The 18348-nt window shown below is 32.3% G+C and overlaps 1 protein-coding gene across 1 annotated transcript in view; it reads left to right on the plus strand.

The window, feature by feature from the left end:
• Positions 1-17736, plus strand: part of LOC118198304 (protocadherin-like wing polarity protein stan) — a 187121-nt gene extending 169385 nt beyond the window's left edge. The window contains exon 35 of the mRNA XM_085807976.1: positions 1924-17736. Within this exon, the coding sequence (XP_085664102.1) occupies positions 1924-1954 (31 nt within the window). The 3' untranslated portion in view covers positions 1955-17736. The remainder of the gene's footprint in view (positions 1-1923) is intronic.
• Positions 17737-18348: the final 612 nt, after the last annotated feature.

An 18348-nucleotide genomic window follows, 5' to 3' on the forward strand; every position in this document is an offset into this window, starting at 1 on the left:
GGAAGATTCCAAAATATCCAGGAAATCCCAGATATCTCCATTATATAAAGAAAAGTTTTAAAGAAGGGCATAAATAAATAAAAAATAAAGATAAGAAAAACAAATTAAAAATTCATATAAAACTAAACTGTAAATAAACTGTAAACAACACAAATATTTATAAAAATTTACAGCAATATGTTAAATTGCATAACACCTTTTGAATTTGTCGGTAAAATGGAAAATTTCGAACTTCTTTCAAAAGTTGTTATATCGAGGAAGTCTGATGAAATAATTTGTTCAGTGACAGATGGCGACATGAGAAGAGCATTAGTGGTATCGTTGCATTGTGCTTACGTACAGCGATGTCATATCTATGCATGGCAGTTTGAGATTTCAAGTACTGGTGTATCTTATTTCTTTATTTAGATCAGCAGTTGCATTTATCAAACACTATCGCTTGGAGCAATGCAAAATTACTTATTAACTGCAGTTGTTTCTTCAGTAGGAAATAATTATAGAGAAATAGACTGTGATATTTCCCCCCGAAATTCCTCAAATAAATATACCTAATATATTTTTCCTTTACTTTTTCAACAAAAGCATTCATTGCTTTTACCGGAACTGTATGGCTTGAATAGAAGATCTAGGAATTGATTAGTGTGAATTGGATGGGATTCTTTAATTCAAAACTATATGTAGAGTCATTGCGTTTTTTGAAGCAGAAGACGTGAAAAATGTGCAAAGTCCTCGCTTGTACTCGAACTCTGGATCTCTCCGATACGCGTCGAGTATGGTTCCAATTACACGACGAAGGCATGCGGAAAGGAAGGAGAAAATACCTTATATATGCAAGGGGTATATATACATATACATATATATATAGTATATATAAAATACCTTATATATGCCTAAACGTCATCTCAGGTTTTGTCCATGAAAGGCGCAAAGTTTGTAATCCCCTTTCTCCTATTCCATATAGCCAGCCTCCTATTCCATTTTCTCTTAGTTTCATCCTCTCGAGAGAATTTCTAGGTAAACAGCTTTAAGTGCTCCCATTCGATAAAGACATTACGTTTTTTTTTTTTTTTTTTCATAACCGTCCGGATAAGGTACGGACGGAGTCATAAACATCCATGTCTTATCAAGGATTCGAATTGAAATGCGTGTTCTGCCAACTTCTACTAAGCAGCAGTAGTCCAAAGAAGGTCTTTTATTTGAAATTCTATCTAAGAAACCTAACTTTTTATGCATAAGCAAATAGCAATGATATCACGACTGTAATCTTAATAGCCTTGACGAAATTATAAATTTATTCGTTATTTAACATTGTGTATGCGATTAAAAATTTCGAAATGCAGTAATTAACAATAGTTGACTAGATACAATAGTACAGACATGTAAATATGGGGAAACGTATGCTAATAATTATCAGCAAAGTATAATTGTGTCTGTTTTAATGTATAGGAGTAACAAAGAGTGAATTTACGGCGTTGTACTTTAAAAATGTATCCTTCATGTAACAGTATATACCATTAGATAAAAAATTATGTTTAATTTGATCACAATTTTAAATAACTTGAAATTTTGTTTCAAAACAAAATAAAAAGCAAAACGTGTTTTTTCTGTTTTCGTTGTCAAAACTGATTCATAAATTAACGTTAATTTTTATTCTTATTTTCTGTGCATCTCTGTGGAAAAGTGAAGAGGTAAGTTTATTTGTCTAAAGTGTATTATTTATATAAAAATAATTGGATAATTGTAATAGATTACGATTCATTTGCGTAAATAAAAGATTACTGCAAAAGTTATTTTGATGTAAATATTCGCGAAAACGTAGTTAAGTTTTATTTTGTAATATTGACAACTTTTTATTAGAGTAATATAAGCCAGTTCCTCTATTAACAATATCTGATCATAAAATATTTTTGATTATTTTTATAGAGTGAATGAAGCTTTGGAAACTGAAGTATAATTATGTGGAAATTATCAGGAAGAATGTACGGACAAAATGATTTGCCTGTACTGTATGATGATCATTGTCGGTTTCTAATAGAATATTCAATAATCCAAACAAAGGATTTGTTGCTTATTTTATATTATAAGTTGTAAGAAAGAAAGACTGGTAAATTAATGAAAATTATAGTGTTTATATATCATACTGTGAAATTCTTTATTCTGAACTAATGTTAATGTAACAGTAGGTAACCACATTAAAATAATGTAGCACTAATACGGGAATAAGTGCGATTTAAGAATTAGTACAAATATTATGGAATATTTGAGAAATTAAGGATTTCTATATCTAAAACTTGCACTAAATTTTATATGAATAAAAATTGAGTTATTTTGGGGGGGGATTTTTTTACGGGTATTTGAAGCTCAGTAGTATGCGTGTATTGACCACAGAAGTTAGATTTATATCTTAATACAAAATATGGCACATTGTAGAAGGCAGAAAAATGTTTCGAGAAAATCACAACTTTTAATTAGAAGTATTTGCGAGCCATCAGTACTTTTTATAATTACTGACATTAATAATAGGATTACAATCTTATAATCACAGGCTTTGGTGTTTATAATTAACATTTTTATGCATAGATAAGGTAAGGCTGCGTAAGACGTACGTAAAAAACAATACGTATAATCGTAGGGTGTATGAAATAAAAAACTAAAAATTATGTGTGGTAACAATACCTTGTGTTGTTTTTGCTGATATTTATTACATTAATATTACCGTCTACTTTCTTGGATAAACTTAAAAAATTTATGAACACGAACTTAATACGACTTACACAGCCAGTATTTTAAGTGGCACTGCTTATCGTTTAAGTCGTACTACATTTAAAATTAGAAAATTTTAATCAAAATTTCTTTTTCTCAATTAATTTATTTATACAATTAATTACAACAATGGTCACAAAGACATTTTTTCCATTTTCTTGTCAACTCCAACATATAAGTCGTGTACCTATCCTTTGCATTTTAGGCATTGAATCATAATCTCTTCCTGATATTCTTCAGAAATATTACAGGGAGACGAAAACGATGTGAAACAATATGGTTGACTATGAGTAACCCATTTTGCTGGCAGAGTTGCAACTGGCGTGATATTACGCCTCATATTTAAAAAGTACGACTTACACAACCTTATCCTATATACGCACATGAATAGAGGCTCCGTGTGTGTGTGTATATACAGGGTGATTATAATTAAAGTTTAAGTTTCAAAACGCTATAAAAAAAGAACCACTTATGAAAATGACGTCAAATTTGAAAGGAATGTTATTGAAGAAGGCGGAAAGCGTATGGCAGAAGAAAAAATTTAGTTTCAAAAGTTAGCAACAGATGGCGCTGCAAGCGGAAGAAGACGTAAATTAAAATGTTAGTTAAATTTCAGTGTTATAAAGCTGCCACGTACCAGGCTGTTCCTCATTTCGCGACTCAGGCATTCGCCATGGGTGTTTCACTGCAGGACCGCGCTCTGCTGGTAAAGCTGTATTACAAGAATGATGATTGTGCAAGAGTAGCTCTGCAAAAATTCAGGACACTGAAGGGTATAAAAGAAGGCGTTGGTCCAATGAGTGTCGTAGGTCTAAAGAAAATGATGCAAAAATTCGAAACGACAGGTACGAAACATCCTGCAATGCTATCCGTACAAAATTGGCCATGTGCAGGAGTTGCTTCCTTCTGACCTGACAGCTAGGGAGACGTTGGAAATTTTCCACGGCCATTCATTATCCACTTTCCATATGACCATATGACCATAAGCCCATTTCCATATGACAGGATACGTGAATACCCAGAATTGTCGAATATGGGCAACAGAAAATCCACTGGCAACGCACCCCGTACCACTTCATCCTGAAAAGGTCACGGTATGGTGTGGCTTTACGGCATTAGTCATCCTACAACCATATTTTTTCGAGCAGACGGGTGCTTCCGGTCCTGTTACCGCAATCGTCACTGGTCAGAGGTATGCGTCTCTTTTGCGCAACCACGTGATTCCAGCTCTGCAACAGCGTGGATGTGTGAATGAAATCATTTTTATGCAAGATGGCGCTCCTCCGCACATTGCATATCCCGTGAAGCAGCTGCTGAGGCGCCATTTCGGAAATGCTCGAATTATCAGCCGTCATTTCCCTACAGCCTGGCCGTCCCGATCGCCTGATCTTACTCCGTGTGATTTCTGGCTGTGGGGATATCTGAAGGATGTTGTGTTCCATGCTCCAATTGCAAATTTAGCGGAATTAAAGGCACGCATTTCGCAAAACATTCTGAACATCACCCCGGAGACACTGCGATCCGTTGTGGAACATGCTGTTTGTCGCTTTCAACTTGTTGCACACAACGGTGGACACCATATTGAACATGTTTTGCGACAGTTCCGAACTTCTTTCATGAATGGTTCTTATGCGGTATGCCGCCGCAAAACTCTTGAAACCAACCGATTTGTCCCTTCCGATGTGATATGTACAGTCATGCAAATAAAATTATTCAACAATTCTAATTTGTCAATGCGTTTTAATGTGTAACTTCCACCTTAGCCGTTGTTTTACGAAACATTTCTCGTTTCTCGTCGTGATTCTGCCGCTTACAGCGCCATCTGTTGCTAACTTTTGAAACTAAATTTTTTCTTCTGCCATACTCGTTCCGCCTTCTTCAATAACATTCCTTTCAAATTTCACATCATTTTCATCAGTGGTTCTTTTTTTATAGCGTTTTGAAACTTAAACTTTAATTATAATCACCCTGTATGTACAGTGTATGCACAAAAGTCTTTCATCTGTCCTTTATTTTCGAAAACGTTGATCGTATACATATACTTCTAATTACAAAACATTTCTTAAATGACACAGTTAATCATTTTTTTGTATTTTTAAGTAAAAAAAATCAGTTTTGAAAAAAATTAAGAAATTTAACTTTTTATATGGTCCTATGACCTTATACTCATTTTTAGAAATATGTTATACTCGTCATAAGAACACAACAAAAATGTGTGATTCCCGTATGACAAAAATTGACCTAGATATTCAGTTTTAAAGTTGGACATCATGTTAAGGGACTGTGCGCTAACTGACCTGTGAAGTGTTTGCATTTGCACTTGAATAAAATACCAGTTAAGAAAGTGATATTTGATTTTGACGTAACTGAGAAGAATTTCTATGCCCGTCATCATGAAAAATATTGATCGAGATAATTTTTTTCAAACAAGAGATCTTATTCACGAAATCTTACCAAAGTCCTTGTTCTAGAAAATACTGGCCGGTGATGCATATTGTCAGACTGCCAGATTGTAACCTTATTTGCATAAATTAAGAAATACAAATATTTCTAGTTTAAATATTTTTGTATGATGAGGATTCTAAAGTAATAAAATTGCATGATAATACTAATAAAGTATTTATAACGTTTTAAAACTTATAAATTATTTGTGTGAAAATCCTTTTGACCTACGAGTTGTATCAAAATAATAATTTAAAAAAACATTACACGCTAGATTCACAAAAGAATACCACTAAGTGACATTTAAGAGGAAAGAAAATTCAACCTTGAATTATTTAAATTCATTTATTAACCGACCTTCAAGGTCTGAAGTTGTTGTGCGCGACCTGAAAATGAAGCCAAAAATTGTAAACTTTGATATTATATAACTCGTTTGCGTTTTGTCATACGGGAGTTTAAGCTTTATTTATTTATTTTATAATGATTGTGGATTTTCCTAAATATAAGTATAGGGACTGGGAGAACGTATAAAATGTTAGACTTAGTTTTTTAGATAAAATTAATTTCTTTTAAATTTAAAAATACGAAAGTACTAATCTTTTCCTCATTTAAAACATTTTTGAAATTGGAAGCATATGTCTACGAGCAATGATTACAAAAATAAAGTCTAGGTATGGACATTTGCTTACACGGTGTACAATGACTTCTTTGGAAATGCTACAATATTTTTACGTCACTTTGATAGAAAACTATTTCAAATGCGCAAAATAGTTCAAACTTTTATGAGGTCATAGTAAACGAACGTTGTGAATTGATAAAAATTTAGAAATACTGGAAATCATCTCTGATCCTTAATAACTTTTTTGTACTACTCTTAACTTGAGCCACAATCCATCAAAGTTCTGGGAAATATTTCGTTTTCTTTCCGGAACAATTTAAGCTATCCCTCTACAGAGTGCTTTGGATAGGGTAATTAATTGTTTGGAAATATAAACCGAAAACCTTTCATGTAAAGTACGAAAAGCACAGATTGTACAGCATATAATTGTATTATATTGCTGTATAATATAGTATTATAAGCTTTGTGAAGAGATATATTATTAAATGCAGTTCCTTATATAATATAAATGTTTCAAGCAGGAATATATTGACTAACTGATAAATATCTTGATTTCTAGTTCACCCCTACTTCTATTAAGTCACCTTGGAAGTCTAAACCTTTCTTTTTGCAAGCAAAAACGTCTTAAATACTACCAGGGAGCCGGTTATTCTCTATTTTAGCAATTATGCTTTGATTTTTTCTCGCACGATTCAACTCATCGTCTCCCCCCCTCTGCCCGCTCAATTTCGCATCTTAGCTGATGAAAATTTGACAGAGATGATTAGCATTTCTTATCAGTCATTTTTAGCTTTCATAAGATGGCGTCATTATAACTGGTAGAAATTTATTTAATAGATTGTGAATGTATGTTTGCAATAGTATTTAAGTACCTGAATCTATCTCATGCAATATATATTCTTAATAAAATAAGTGCGTGATATACCTTTACAAAGTATTTGGAAGCGTTACAAGCATGTTTTTTGTTAAAGAAGTTGCCAAATACGTCCTTTGATACATATAAGGAGCTTGTTGCATTTCATTTATAATCACACGAGATCACACTTAATCATTAACTGATAGCTAGTGCCAAGACTGAAAGTATCTAAATTTTGTTTCACACAAATGATTTCAGAGTACAAAAAATTTCATAATATCAATGTTTATTTAAGAAGTAAGATGGATAATTTAGAGCCAAAATATTCTTTTTGTCATTTTTAAGGTCTATTGTTTGTTTTCTCGGATATATTCCAAAAAACTCAATGCCCATACATTTTATTTCTAGATTAATTTAGATCTTTAATTTGTAGTTTATTACCCCCCTTCCGTACATACTCTCGTGGTGTCAATTGTTTGCTCATCAAAATAATAAGTGGAAGATCCGTGGTTCGAATTTTAGTCACGGCACAACTGAAGTGTCACGTTTCTCGCCTTCAAAATCTTAATATTTTATGCATTGTCGCTCGAACTAAAATGTGGTAGACGATTATTCGTCGCCACCTGGATTTAGTTGCCTGGGTATCGCGCCTATCCCAAATCGCCCTTTGAATGGGGAAGAACGTAAGAAATTATCACGTTCCCCCCGTATGTGTTCTCTTAGTGTAAATGGTCAGCACACCCAATTTGCAACTAAAAGATCTGTATTTCGAGTTTTGGAAAGGAAACGGTTGATGTTTCGTGTTTCGGGTTTAAATACAGTTAATTGCAATACAGGTAATCCTCGATTTACATAGCATTCGATTTGCACGATTTCGGTTTAAGACATTTGAAAAGAACTGTAATGACTTCTACTTACACGAACTTGAATTTCACTTTAACAGCGCCGGGTCACCAGATAGGTATTAAAAAAAGTTTTAGTAAAAAAATGATAGAAAGAAAAAAATTGAAGATTCATTTCCATGGAACATCGCATTCGTAAACAGGAAAATGCAAAAAAATTCGAAGTTCTGCAGAATTGGAAATTTGACTTTGTTTCCGTTCTAATCAATCTTAGGCAAAAAATAAGTAATACTTTTCGGTATGCAATTATTTAGTTTTAGTTTTGTTTACTTAAATATCACAAAGCATTTGAAGGCTATCTGCCTAAGAGGAAGGATGCCTTCGTTTAGGACTTTCTAACGGAAACTGGCTCGTATACGCGTTATACATGGGGAAAATCGTGAAACGACAATGCAGCCAGCCCCGAACAGAATTACCAGTATTCAGCGACGTTACCGCTCGGATATTGGTGGGTTTCTGTTTGTTAAATTTATTACACGTGTATATCTGTTCAGTGCCAACTGTGGAGTCGAAATGCACGATTTCAATTTGAACGACGTTTCCTGGGAACAAATCTACTGCGTAAATCAAGGGTTACTTAGTGTCTCTATGAATTATAACACCCCCCCTCCCGAGGGCTTATTGCCTAGGATAAAAAATTAACCTGGATATTCAGTTTTAAAGTTGGACATCATGTTAAGGGACTGTGCGCTAACTGACTAGTTAAGCGTTTGCATTTGTATGTGAATAAAATACCATTTCAAATAGTGATTTCCGATTTCTACAGAGTTGATGAGCATTTCTATGCACGCCATCATGAAAAATATTGATCGGAATAAATTTTTTCAAAAAAGAGATTTTGTTCAGGGAATTTTACAAAATTCTTGGTCTAGAAAATACTGGCAGGTTTTAGTATTGCTAAACTGCCAGCTTGTAACCTTATTTGCAAAAATTAAAAATTACAAATATTTCTAGTTTAATAAATTCTTTTGTATGATCAGGATTATAAAGCAATAAAATTGCATGATAATACTAATAAAGTATTTCTAACGTTTTAAAACTTATAAATTATTTTTGTGAAAATCCTTTTGGCATACTAGTTGTATCAAAATAATAACTTAAAAAATATTACGCACTAGTAAATCAAATTTTGGAGTTTGCTATGAGTTATAACAACCTGCCCCCCGAGAGCCTTATTGCCTTAGGTGTATGTATGCTTTCTTTGAGGACTTTCCATGAGAAACTGTGAGCTGTTTTTGTAACGCAGGAGGTTAAAATAGGAAAAAAGAAACCAAGTCTTTCCGAGCGAAAGGCATTTGTGTTCAGTTATTTTTAATCAGTTACAGGAGATGTACCCTATAGCGAAAGTTAAAATAATAGGAACTGTAAAACATTTTTATTTTCAACGTAAGCTGTTCGTAAGAGAGTGAAATAGACTCATTTCACTTTGATTTTTCATTCTGTATGAAATAATTTTGAACTAGAAAGAAATCGAAGGTAAGTAAGAGATTGAGAAGAAACTTCATAGCTAGTAGTTTGAATGTGGCAAAACACATAATGGCCGTCTTCCCTAAGCAAGGAGTGCCTTTGTGGAGGTCTTTCTAAGGGATATTGTCTCGTAAACATGCTACCCTGGGGAAAAACTAAGGAAACATACGTGCAGCTTACCCGTTCGCCGAAATTAGAACGGGATTAAACTACCAGCATGCAGCAGTCTTTATCACTCGGGCACTTGTGGAGTTTGTAAGGAAACCTCAAGAATGGAGGACAAATGAAAGTTAAATTCTACATTAATCATAAAATGCCTTAAGAATTGGGGATGCATTTTTATATTACCAGAAATCCTTTGAGTTATTTAAAAAGTCAGTCATGTACCAGCAACTGTAACTGAAAAGGCAATTTACTATAAATTTTTATAATAAAGGTAACCTAACTAAATTTCTTCATCCGAAATGATTGAAGAATTTTCTTTTTACCATTTTATGTCATAAATATTGGCTGATTTAGGATTAAAATATGTATGCAGGGTTTTAGAAAAGATGTAATTTTATAAATTTGTACCGAAATGATAGTTAAATTTTAAAAAAGTATAATGAATAATAAGTAAAACTAAAACAGCTACATAAAAATTTTTAACTCTGATAAATTTATAATATAGAATATACTTAATTAAAAGGAAGATATATTTATAATTAGAAAAATAAAATATATAACGTTTTCTAATCGTACTAATACAGAGAAAAATGTTCCAAAATCTAAATGTGCTGAATTCATATAATGCATTATATATAGAAATTTCCTCTTCAAGTATAGTTGTATTTGATTTCACTGAATTGCAACTGAGGATTCTTTTAACGTATTGAAAATGATCAAATATCTTTCTATGTATTTTAATAATATTTCGGAAAACAACAAGGAATTTTGATCGGTGGGAATACAATAATATTTTGCCATTCATTAAATTTTTAGGTGATATTTATATTTTTCAATAAATACTTGTGCCTGCTAGCGAGTTTAAAATGCATTTTAAAATCAGGAAAATATACAAGAAAGAGTTTTAAAGAAGTTTAATATGCCTTTTGAATTTTTTCTAGTTAACCTTTCGATTTCAACAAATTTTGATATCCCGTCATGCTGTTTTTAAGCAAATACACTAAACATACTGCTGGATTTAGTGGCCATTAAAATCACATAAAATCGTCTTAAAACATTTCTGTGAACGTACCTTCTTTGGCTCGCTTTAACAGCACACTAGCAAAATGTTTAAAAAACCTGAATTATCATAACTTTGCCTTGGTGATGAAATGAGTTTAATGCGCAATTATTTTTCGTAATTTCCCTACGTATAATGCAGTTATAAGATTCTTTAGTAACTTGTCCACGAAGGCAGAAAACCCTCGACCTCTTTGCAATAATATAATATAACTGACCTATTATAATTAATGTCGTGTTCCTTTTAAGTTTTCTATTTAATTACATTTTTTTCGGCTCTTATTTTCTTAAAAAAAGAAAAGTCTTGGATTGTATTTAATTGCAAGGAATTTCTAAAAATTTGGAGTTAGCACCGGAATTTACATAGTAGTTAGCATCCTTTCATAAAAAAGGAAGGAATCTGGAATATATAAATATCAAAAATTGAGTTTAGGAGAATCGGAAATTACAGTGCAGTAGGGAGTATCGCCCCTATAGCTTAGTTTTTCAGTAACTTCTGCTGTCTATTATGTCTCTCACCAGTCTGTAAAGTAAAGGCAAGCTATCCTAATCGTTTAGGTGAGTTATTAATTTCACTAGAAAATACGCCTTTCCAACAGCTAAATGTCAAGCTAGTAAATAGTTTATTAACTACAAAACCAGCGGTAAAAACTAAACATAATATACAACACCAGATTGCGTTATTTGAGATGCTAAATTTAGCAATAGGCTAATTACTTCTTTGTAAATTACGAAGTTAATGTCTGGTTGACTTGAAAAGACGCTTGGACTAATTTACATTAGCAGCTAAGCGTTAATAACACTTATTTTGAGAAGAGATTTCACTTTCTCTGACAAGAATAGCTCGCGAACAATTTCATCTGCACTGAGAGCACTCTGCCACGAACAGCAAAATGGTAATAAATTCTCTTATGATTCTGCAGCAGCATGAATTTCAGTTAAGGACTTGTCGTATTTAATTTTACTTGCGCTTATCTTGAATTTGCATAAATTTTGCATCTGAGCTGAGAGAATAATTTTGACGGAAGGCAAGAATATATAAGGAAGAACGCAACTTAAGTTATTTGTTTAATGGAACTCAAAATAAGTGTTACGACTGCCATTTTAAAAGTGAGAAAACGCAAGGAAACATTTTTCTTGTAAAAAGTTTAGATTATCATTTCTTTTGATATTCTCAAATCTAAATTACTGATGATGATCGAGCACCGCATTAAATGAAGCTTGCTCTTAATTTATTTTATAAATAGGCAATATGCCCAACTTGAAATTTGGCTGGTTTTTCCCAGGAATCATAGGGATCTTGCATAATAAGACATATCTAAAGGTCATATTTTCTTCTGTTTAACTTTAAAAAATGTCTTTAGAAAAATCCACATCGGGATTAGTCTTTTTAATGTATTGCAGCGATAGTTGTCTCGTTCCTGGCCACAATCATTAATCTACAATGATTGCCGAAAGAAGAGGAAAATGGAAAGATTAGCCTTCTAAATTACTTCGCTGTTGGCACACTCTTATTATTAAAAAAAAAAACTGGAATTAATGAAGGTACGAATTAATATTTCTTTTCCGAATCTATTCATCTTGCATTATGTTGGTAATGTAGACAGAAGGAATTTTCTGGAGCTCAGAATATTTTTTAAATTGTTCAACGATTACCTAACATTTTTCTCTAAATATTCAGGATATTTTAAAAAGGTTGAACAACAGATAGTTCTTCCATGATTGGTCGTAAACCCGCGTTTCTTTATCGAAAATAAATCACATCCAGTTGGCTTTCAGATTACTATAAATTTGGTCGCTTAACACCTTTCAATAAAATATACAAAATCAAAATTTTTATGCAGGCCTTGTACAGAGAAAGTTCTGAATAATACGGTGTTCATTAATACATTGATGATCTCAGAAAAACCCTTGAATGCTTGATTTTGGAAAAAAGATATCAAAATTACGTTGCTTACCCCGGTGAATTAAAGTTTGTGCAATGCACTTGATTCTAAAATACATACGTATATATATATATATATATATATATATATATATATCAAAATTTTATAACTTAATCGGATGAAAAAATTGAACATAAAGAAGAAATGGATAGTATAAAAGCCGCATAAAAATTCATATTTGTTAGATTTATCAGATGAAAATTTATACCTCATGATTCTGTTTGCAGGCTTTTTTGACTATAATGATGTCTTTCAGAAACTGAAATTCCAGAATTTTCATTTCTTGAGCAAGCTTCGGATATGCAAAACAGTTCTTTTCGTAAATTTATAAGGTTTTTTTTCTCCCGCCGTCTTAGCATGCTTTCGTGGTGTAGTGGTCAGCACGCTCGACGCGTATTCGATAGGTCCGTGGTTCGAGTCCCGGTGAGGGCATTGCTCATTTTTCATCTTTCCTGCTTCAAAGTTGCCTAATATCTCTACAGTGATGCCCGAAATAAAAAGGTGGTGGATGATGATTCTCCACCTCCAGGATTTGGCGATTGGATCCCCTAATCCCCAGTCGCCCTTTAAAAGGGAAGGTATATAAGGTTTTTTTTATCTCGCCTTCTTAGCATGCCTTCGTGGTGTAGCGGTCAGCACGCTCGAGGCGTATTCGAGAGGTCCCTCGTTAGAGTCCCGGCGAGGGCAATGTTTATTTTTCATCTCACCTGCTTCGAAATAACCGAATGTCTCCACAGATTAATTTCGCTACACTAATCGTTTTTGTTAATTTTTACTGAAATGAATCATTTGATCAATATACTCATCAAAGTTTATTCATTTTTGAAAATATTATCCGTGGCTTTACGACCACTCGTTCATGAAATATTTAATCTCACATTATTTTTTAAGTATCTCATATATTCTAACTGTAGGGCACAGTTACTGAGTAAAAGTTGTTTAAATTATCTATTAAAAACGTAGGACTTCAAAAATGTATGAAATATTTTTGAAACCGCCTAAGTTACTTTGAGGCAGGAGAATTAGTTTAGGTAGAAGTTTTATGCTACGAAGGAATAAACATCGCTTTTGTTTTCATTTAAGGTTCCTCTTTGCTCTGCTATTTTCCGTATCATTAGGTACAGAATGTTAGAAAGTTTGAAATACTGTTTGTGAACACTATTTTTGTGATTTTATGGTCGCTTATTCAACTATGTGAAAATTTCTGCTGAAGTTCTTGGTGCCTGTTTTTTCTGTCATTAATCATCTCATGAACCATGAATTTATGATGTCATCGTTTTATTTTATTTTGTTTATTTATTTTTTTTTTTGCATACATTGCACTATTTTAAATTTCTATCAAATTTCATAAGCAACAGTTTGTTTTTCTTTAAATGTTAAATTATTATATTCCTTGGCAATACTTAGGCCCACCAGCGGCCGAGCGGTAAAGTCGCTGAACACTGGTAGTTCGGTCCGAGGTTCGAATCCCGCGAACGGGCTGGCTGCATGGGTGTTTTCGTGGTTTTCCCCATGTGTAACGTGTATACGAGCCAGTTTCTTTTAGAAAGTCATCCACGAAGGCATCCCTCCCCTTAGGCAGATAGCCCTCGTGTGCTTTGCCATAAGTAAATACACCAAATACACACCTTGACAATACTTAAATGCCACTACCACTTCTGCCTTTTATTTTAAGCTTACAGAAACAGAATATAATTTATATTATAATTCAGTACCTCGGATAATTTTAAGACTACAGAAACAGAAAAAATATGCCTGGAAAAAGTGTATTATCATAAAAAGGCTTGACCGCCTCTTGACAACATAAGGGTCTGAAGATAATAATACAGCTTTTTCCAATTTTTTGCCATTATTATGGCATAGCAAATATTATTTTGACTCCCTTTTTAGTTTCAGTTTTTTAAAAAAATAATTTGAAATACTATTAATTTGCTCAATTAATGATACATTGTTTATTATCTTACTTGTTTTTTTGCCTGTTTAGTTTAAACTTAATAGATATTCACAAATTATATCTTAGCAGCATAATGCGCAGGGAATGTTAAGTTTTTATTATATATAGTTTTCCAATTTAAGTATATGTATAGATATACAGACGAAATTTTATTACTTTTGTATTGCATACTCTTTGCGAATGCAATATGCATGTTCATGCTCAAATATCATCTCACAGCCTTTAATCTGAAAGTTGTGCCACATTTTATTTCATAATAGAGAAATTATTAAACTTCTGTGCGTGCTCCGTTTTGCAACCTAATATCTGCATTTATGTATTTTACTGCATCTGCATTTATGTGTGCATACACGAATATATTTATTCATTTTGGAGAAAAATTTAAATACGTTGTTGTACATTATTCTGATTAGCATTCAGTGTCACTGACGACATTCTCTGAGGGAAGGAAGCGCGAGTTAAGTTATTTGATGTACCAAGATACTTGTACCAAGATACCTGTAAAGTCTTCCATGAAGGCATTTATTACTTTGTACAAATAGCTGTTTTATACTCCACGTCATAAATGAATCAACAAACCAAATTATCTTCCTTGAGTTTCTTTTATGTCCCTTATTATCTACACTAATGAAAGAAGTATTTAAGCAATTATATTAAGCCTTAGCTCCAAGGAATGCTATTTTTCTAGAAAAAAATTTCTGTCCTGACTCTGCAACTTTAACGTTATCGTTCACTTACATTCATTTCTTAAGATTAGGTTTTTCAACCGTTATAAAACTTCCTGACATTATCATACGATTAATTCTTTAAAATGAAAACAAGCAAAACATTTTGTCCTTTGGAATTGGCAAAAACACTTTCTACATTTTTCTTTACCGTTTTTCCTAACGTCATATAAACAAGTTTGCATCAGAGTTTCATTACTATGTAAGGTGTATTTTAATTAACATATTTTCTATATTCAGTCTGTCCTCTGCTTCTGTTTCTTTCGTCAACACCACCAGAAATACGAATTAAGTGGGCTTTAAAAAGCCAGGAAAAGTGTAAGTTAGATAGAGAGATTTTGGCAACCAAAAAGAGAAATTTTGTCTCTCTCGTAATCCCCCTGCGTGTTCAGCTCTGTTGATTGCAGTAAGTTTTCACGGTTTTGTTAACATTTATGTTTAAAAGACGCGCATGATTAGGTGCTGGTTTATTATATGTTAAATTTACTATTTATTTTCTATGCATTTAAAATTTGTTGTATTCTCAATCTGCAAGAAGCCATGATCTAGTTAATAAGTTTTGTACTTATAACTACCAGTTCGTAATGATTGAACTTTTAGTTTAGATTTTACTCTTGTTAAATTTAATTAGTACTCGACCCTTGAGCTAAGAGAAATGACACTAAGCTGTCTGCAGTCTAGAAAGATTAAATAAATGTTAAGCGTAAAATTAGTTTTAACCATATCAATGTACATTTTGTGGTACTGTGAACTCCTGTGAAAACATTTAACCAAATACTTTTTGGGTGTAACAAAACCCATAATTTTGTAATTCTGATGATACACGTAGAACAATTTTGCCAATGTGTGATAAGGATATTTAGTCTTCTACGTGCACGTATATGTAAGCAGGTGTATAATTTATTGCGGTAAAGTATATATGAGGCTTAGCCAACAAAAGAAGAATGGCTTTGTGTAAGAATTTTGTGAGAAACCAACTCTTATGTAATGCATGAGGTTTAAAAAGATGCGGAACATTCAGGCATATATTTTTGTAGCCATTTGATTAACGAATCGATTATTGCAAAGCGTATCAAGGCTATCAATTTAAAGGAGAGGAGACCTTCGGGGAGAACATTAAACGGAAGTTAACCCAGATTTACTTTACGCATAGGAAAACCGCGAAAACTTTAAACAATTAGCCCGCACCACCTTCGAAGACAAAGGCGTGGGCGAATTACAAGTGTCTCGCGAGTGGTCAATTACTTGCAACTTGGAAACTAACAGGGATTGCGATAGTCTCAGTCCATGCATCAATTTCTAAAATTATATGTGGCAGAATCCTATGGAAGGTTGTCAGAAAATATGAAAGAGTTAAATAAATAAAATGATTAATAATTAAAAATAAATAAATGTAAAGAGATAAATAAAAATAATTTGAAATACTAACATATAATTAAATCATAAATACAAATATTCAAGCTTCTTTTTATTGGGGCTTTGAGTAGAATTACAATTTGACTCAAAATCTTAAAAGTACTGGAGCCTGACTCTGGTGGACTCGGGTTAAATTTAAGCCTTGGTGGAACAGTTTTACTTACCTAGGTACTAGAGGACTTACTTAGTGGGTGCAGAGTGGATCCTTAGTGGATGCAGATACGTTTTTGTATCTACTTGTAGAGATCAGCTGCAGTTATTTTCAAATAGACATTGTTTATGTAGTAATCTGACTTCATCAAATACACAATCATGATACTATTCCTGTGAGACTTTCTCAGAAATTTCTGTTTGATTTTAAATCCTGTCTTAAAAATCATGCTGCAGACCAAATTGAGAAAAAATTTTCATTTTGACTACTGTTTTGTTTTTCTAACATGAAATAAAAATATTCGAGAAATAAAGATTTTGGATCTTATTTTGAAAGAAAATAGTTTCCAAATAAAGGTTCCTCCAATCGCCAAGGCCCTTGAACGTTAAATTCGCTTGACGACGACTAAATGAACTGGCTGAATAAAACTTTCATAATTTTGCCTATGTATTATGGGTTTGTGTCCTCCAAAAACACATTTATTCTAAGGCATATAGTCCTTGGAGTGCTTTACAAAATTAAGTAACCTAGTTTAAACTCAAGAATCCAGGAATAAGGTTAGATGTTTGCTGTTATTTCTAAAATGATGTTTTGCTAATGATGCAGTAACGTGATTCCGTTAATGAAATAACCAACTCGATTTCTTGGAAGAAATGGAAGAGTTACTTTCTACTTATATATATATATATATTAGAGGAAAGTTTAAGCTAATGTTAATTTAATCAGAATAGCTACGCGAAGTACTACATATTGAGTATAAATAAAGCTAGAGTGTTATTTCTGCACCAGCAGAAGATAAAAGGGGAGTGGGAAAACAGCTTTTCTCAAATTTCGAAAAATTGTTAAATTATACTGAAGCTGTTCATAAGACGAACAATTAATGAAAACGTACATATTTAATCTTAGTATTTCATAGTCCTATTCCGCAATTAAAGTTTTATGCCATTTTAAGAAAGCATATTAGATATAAATTTTATTTTTGTATTACGCAGTGTTAAAATAATGTTGAAGTAGTCATACAGTTTGCTTGAAACTTTGTTACCTACCTTTTTGATTAAACAATTTTTGTTAATCCAGATTTCACAGTATGATTTAAAGTATGCTGAATAATTAATATTCACAAAGGTATGGAATGAAATTTGCTTGTTGATCTATTTTGCTGTTATCTGTGATGACTTTATTAAAACTTTATATTTTGTTCACATGTATTTTACTATTTGTGAATAATTGTCCTAAATTATTGTAGAATAAAACTAGTATACATTTTCTTACTCTATGTGTTATTATAATATACACTTTTAGACCTATTATATTGTTCATTTTGGGTTATAAAGAATCATATATCAGAAAGAGAGCTTCCGCTTCAATTCGTCAAAGTCTAATTTAAGTAATATATTTTAATATTAACATATAAGAGTAGGCAAGGCAAATACACTGATCTCAAAGGAAAAAAAGGTACTTAAGGAAAAATTTCTATATTAAAGTTAATCAAAGAAATCAATTGGAAGCAACCTTTCCTTATACGAACAAAATTACCTAAGATACTATAAACGTTCGGTGTACCGTATAAAAACATTACTAAAGACGGCTACGTAAGTTAAGATTTCGAATGCGAATTTCTAAACGGTATTTCTTACGCAAGAAAACATTAACGTAGAAATATAGATTCCAAGTTACTTTATTCGTAGAAATACTAAGCTCACAATATTTTGTCTACTATTTTTGCGCGAAATATAAATTAAGTTTTTCTTTTATCTTTTCTTTTCGGTAAAAGGGAGTTAATTTATTTAACTTTGGCAATTGTATATTGCAAGAAATTTTTCATTTTCTAAATTATACGTGATATAATAAATAATACCTTATTAATTATAGCCTTTATTATT

The sequence above is a fragment of the Stegodyphus dumicola genome, chromosome X1, assembly GCF_044657685.1.
Source record: "Stegodyphus dumicola isolate Sdum_Otavi_A_Nest chromosome X1, ASM4465768v1".
Taxonomy (NCBI): Eukaryota; Metazoa; Arthropoda; class Arachnida; order Araneae; family Eresidae; genus Stegodyphus; species Stegodyphus dumicola.